The sequence below is a fragment of the Empidonax traillii genome, unplaced genomic scaffold, assembly GCF_003031625.1.
Source record: "Empidonax traillii isolate 1590-97213 ecotype Southwest subspecies unplaced genomic scaffold, ASM303162v1 scaffold5:size3517227, whole genome shotgun sequence".
Classification (NCBI taxonomy): Eukaryota; Metazoa; Chordata; class Aves; order Passeriformes; family Tyrannidae; genus Empidonax; species Empidonax traillii.
In genome coordinates, this window is record NW_020955198.1 from 938,025 (window position 1) to 942,869 (window position 4,845).

The 4,845-nt window shown below is 61.6% G+C and overlaps 1 protein-coding gene across 1 annotated transcript in view; it reads left to right on the forward strand.

The window, feature by feature from the left end:
• TUBA4A (tubulin alpha 4a) overlaps positions 1-4,845 on the forward strand; it is an 8,923-nt gene that overhangs the window by 2,466 nt on the left and 1,612 nt on the right. The window contains exon 4 of the mRNA XM_027878810.1: positions 3,907-3,914. Within this exon, the coding sequence (XP_027734611.1) occupies positions 3,907-3,914 (8 nt within the window). The remainder of the gene's footprint in view (positions 1-3,906; positions 3,915-4,845) is intronic.

Below are 4,845 nucleotides of genomic sequence, written 5' to 3' on the forward strand. Positions count from 1 at the left end.
GCATGTCCATCAAAGGGATCCGGAAGAGTGCTGTTGATGTGATAGGAGAAGCACCTAACTCAGGCATGGGGTCTTCCATCTGGGATTACCTCTGTCTGCCCTGCTCTGCCTGTGCTCTGCCATCCCCCTGGGGCATGTGGCCCCACTCTACCTGCCCCAGATGATCTGCATTGTCCCCATTCTGAGTCTCACTGCCCTGCCTGTTGGTGAGTAGTCCCAGCATCAGCTCCTGGCTCCAGCTGCAAACTGGAGATTTCTGTTACCCATTATCCAGCATGCTGCTTCCAGAGATTAATTTTCCCTGCTTACCACTAATGCTACAGCTATATTGACCCACGGGGGCTGTCCTCCCCTGCCCTTCCCCTCCCGACATGCACCCGTGTCAGCTGGAGGGGGAGTGGGAGCCACCCCCAGTTGCTGGAGCACAGCCAGGCACTCATCCCACAGTGCAGGGCTGCTGGGACTGCTCCACACATCTGTGACCAGAGCGCTGGGCTCAGACTGAGTGGTGCCTGCTGCTGTGCCAGGGCAGGAGTTGCTGCCTCTCACACCAGGTGCTGCTCTGATCCACTCTTTACTGAGGTCTGAGTGTGAGGAAAGGATGGAACCTGTTACTCCAGGAGTAATTCCATCACAGATACCTCCCTGGATATTCACAGAGATCTGATTCTGCAACCAAAAGGACGAAGGAGTTGGAATTGCATCCTATTACTATTTTCTACACCTCTGATCTGGACTCCGAGGGACACAGCAGAGTCCCTGGTGTGCTACTCCTGGTATGCCACTGAGCCCCAGCCATCCCCATGTCCAGGGAGGGGTAGCTGTGTGAGCCCAGGCCCTGGCAGACAGCATGCAAGGCTGGTGGTCCAGGCATCCTCAGCAGCAGGATCATCCTCGGCCCTGGCAGGGGTGGCCGTGCTGGCCAGGGCTCAAACAGAGCTGCTGCTCTGAGTGTAGTCACAAGTTATTAACAGCAAGCAGTCTGCAATGACCCTTTTTTGGCAGCCCAGATTTGTTATGCAGATCTGCAGCCTCACAGGGTTGTGCAGAACTGAGTGTTTGTCCCCATCGGGAGAGAAGGGCAAACCTTGGCTGGAGACTTCCAGAGTATTGATGGCAAAGGGAGGTTTGGAGGTACCCTGAGCTCCAGAGTCTGATGCGTGTCTGTATCATGTTTCTCCTTATTTCTCCTGTTCTAGAGGCCCAAGTGGTCTCGGGGTGTCCCCATATCCCAGGGGAAAGCTGGTGACAGAGCAGGTTAGGGGCTGCTCTACCTGTTCGGGTTCCGGTGCTGGTAGGTGAGCACCACTGCTCACCCCTGGGTGTTGGTCCCCAAGTCTTCTGCCCGCAGCCTAGCCCGGTGTCCCCGCTTTCCTCTGGCAGAGAAGGGGGAACAGCCTCGGCCCCCGCACCTCGGGGTTCCTCCGCAGCCGCGAAGACCCTGCCAGGTTTCCGCGGACCCCGAAGTGGTACTCCCCCCTCGCATGCAAGCGTACCCAAAATAGGGGGGCGCGGCAACAGCAAGCCCCTCCCCCCTATAAGAGAGCGCTGCGGCGGGGATTGCAGCAGCCGCAGCTCCGCGCCGAGCCCCGCAGCACCGAGCAACCGGGACAGCCCGCGCCCCCCGCCGCAACATGGTGAGTGTGGGCTGGCGGGGGGCACGGCGGCTGGGAGGGCGCCCGGCAGCCCCCCGGCAGTGCACCCGCAGCCCCTCCGCAGCACCGTGCCCGGCGGAGCGGCCGCGACGCGCCCCCTCCTTCCCCGCCGTGACCTTGAGCAGCCCTGCCCGCCCCTGCCCGGGGGCAGCCGTGCCCCCCCACCCGCTCCCCCCAGCGCCGATGCCGGGGTGCCTGCCCTCCCCGCGCTGCCGCAGCGGGGAGGGCCCTGGGGTTGGGGGGGGTGACCTCTCCGGTGGGGAGCGGTGGCGGGAGACGGACGGGGACAGCTGCTGGGTGTGGAGGCGCCAGCCGGGCTCCGGGGGCCGGAGCTGGGCGCTCGACGGGGCTCCCCCCACGGCAGCGGGCGCCCCGTCGGGGCTGGTGGCGGGGCGCGGGTATAGGGGTCTCATCCCTCCAGTCCCGTCCCGCGGGGGTCTGACAGCGCCAGAGCGAGCCGGGGCCACTCTCCGAAGTGGGCAGTCGCAGCTGCCCTCGCCCGGGGCCGGGGCTGTCTATATTTAGCGACTCGGGAGTGGGCCGGGGCCGTGCCAGGAGGCGCAGCGCCCTGCCCTCCCCGCCGCAGTGCTGACCGGGCTCTGCCGGGGACCCTGCCCCGGACTGCCCTCCCTTCCTCCCGGAGGCTGGGGCTGCTCCTGGCCCTCCCGCAAGAGGCAGGAACCCTTGTCCTACTCCAGTGCTGAACCTGCACACGAACTCCATCACAGCTCAGGGCACTGTGCAGTTGGGGAAAGCAGGAGCAAAATGCTCCAGGACCCCCAGGCTGAGTCGGGGTGTCCCGCCAGGGGAAGCGGGGATGCAGGGAATAATGAAACAGGGATGCTAGGGCTAGCAGAGGTGGGTTGCCAGGGATAGAGGACTAAGGGTGCCAGGGGCAGCAGAGGAGGGATGCCAGGGTAGCAGAGCAGGCCTAAACTTAATGTATAGGAGTGCACAAGGCACATCTCCAGCTCACAGCCTGCCCCCCAGCACCTCTGCCAACACAGGTTTTGCAGCACAGGGTTGGGACTAGGGAGTCTCTATGCTGCCTCAGAAACTGCTGGGCTTCACTGCCAGCCCTCACCTGGCTGCCACCCACCACCCTTGTATCCCCAAGGCCACTCACCCCAGAAAACTGAGGGTTTATCTGGCTCTGGAGCAGCAGGCTGGGCAGTTCCCCCGTGCTGGTTGCCACTCATGGGTTAAATGTGTGCCCCTGTCAACTCATCCCCTCACTGGACTGCTGTGGCAAGGGGAAGGGGCTGGGTCTGCCAGGGACCCTGGCGAAGTGGCTGGAGCAGGGAAACTGGTCCAGGCTCTGCTCCCCATGCTGCTGGAGGACAGGCCTGGCCAGAGTCTGTTATGCTGGTGGCCCCCAGCAAGGGCAGGGCAAGAGAAATGCCAGAGCCGGCTCTTGACCCAGCATGGTGTCTGTGCATGGCTGAGGGCAGTGACAGACATATGGGGCCCCTCAGGGGCACACAGGAGGTCACCCGAAGGAAAACGTGCTCTCAGGGGTCAGTAACCAGAGCAAGTCGTGTATGGGTGACTCTGTGGCACTCTGGCACCAGCCACAGTGCTCCCTGGGACAGGCAGAACAGAACTGTGCCAGGATCTGACCCTTCCTCCCCCTCCCCAGCGCGAGTGCATCTCTGTCCACGTCGGCCAGGCCGGCGTCCAGATGGGCAACACCTGCTGGGAGCTGTACTGCCTGGAGCACGGCATCCAGCCCGACGGGCAGATGCCCAGTGACAAAACCATTGGCGGAGGGGACGACTCCTTCACCACCTTCTTCTGTGAGACCGGGGCTGGGAAGCATGTCCCACGGGCCATCTTTGTGGACCTGGAGCCCACTGTGATAGGTGAGTGCTGGAGATCACACACCCTGAAGTGCCCCCATGGGTGGGTAGCAGGCAGCAGGTGTCTGGTGCTTGTGCTCTGCTGACGACATCCTGCACTGGGTTCAACCCGAGGGCCCTTCTTTTTCCCCAGGAGAAGCCACAAACCTGAGCACCTGCTTTTGTTCTTGAAGTGTCCTAGAGGCAGCGGTGCTTGTACCACATGTGCACAGAGAGAAACCAGCCCAACCGGCACAGCAGCTCCTGCTGTGCTTGTGGCAGGGAGCTCCGGATGGGTGGGAGAAGCTGAGCTGCGCAGGGAGGTGGCAGCCACCTCCTGCTGCCAAAGAAACCTGATACTGGTGTTGGCCTTGCTGACGTGTGGGTCTTTGGCCATGTCAGTGGCAGGCGGAGCCAAGGTGAGGGATGGCTGCTGGCACCCACTCTGCTCGGCGGCTGGCTCAAACCAACTGCCTCCACCATGCTCAGCCTGCCCCTCTTCTCTCCTAGATGAGGTTCGGGGAGGAGTCTACCGCCAGCTCTTCCACCCTGAGCAGCTGATCACTGGCAAGGAGGATGCTGCCAACAACTATGCCCGTGGGCACTACACTATTGGCAAAGAGATCATTGACCAAGTGCTGGACAGGATCCGGAAGCTGGTAAGTGACCCCGGAGAGGGGACCTGTCCTGCTGACAGGTAGGATCCAGTATCTCGCTGGGGCTCAGAGCACACTGCAAGCCCTGCTGCATCCTGGGAGGGATCTGCAGCTACCCAAGGCAAGGATGGACCCGATCCGGAAGGGTCTTCTGAATAGTCAGGCCTTCACAAAGAAATGCATCTCAGACCAATCTTGTGCATCTCTCTCTGCAGGCTGACCAGTGCACAGGACTCCAGGGATTCCTTGTGTTTCACAGCTTTGGAGGTGGCACTGGCTCTGGGTTCACCTCCCTCTTGATGGAACGACTCTCTGTTGACTACGGCAAGAAGTCCAAGCTGGAGTTCTCCATCTACCCTGCACCACAAGTCTCCACCGCTGTGGTAGAGCCCTACAACTCTATCCTCACCACACACACTACCCTGGAGCACTCGGACTGTGCTTTCATGGTGGACAACGAGGCCATCTATGACATCTGCCGCAGGAACCTGGACATCGAGCGTCCAACCTACACCAACTTGAACAGACTCATCAGCCAGATTGTCTCATCCATCACAGCATCACTGAGGTTCGATGGAGCCCTGAATGTTGATCTGACCGAGTTCCAGACCAACCTGGTGCCCTACCCTCGCATCCACTTCCCGCTGGCCACCTATGCCCCTGTCATCTCCGCAGAGAAGGCCTATCATGAGCAGC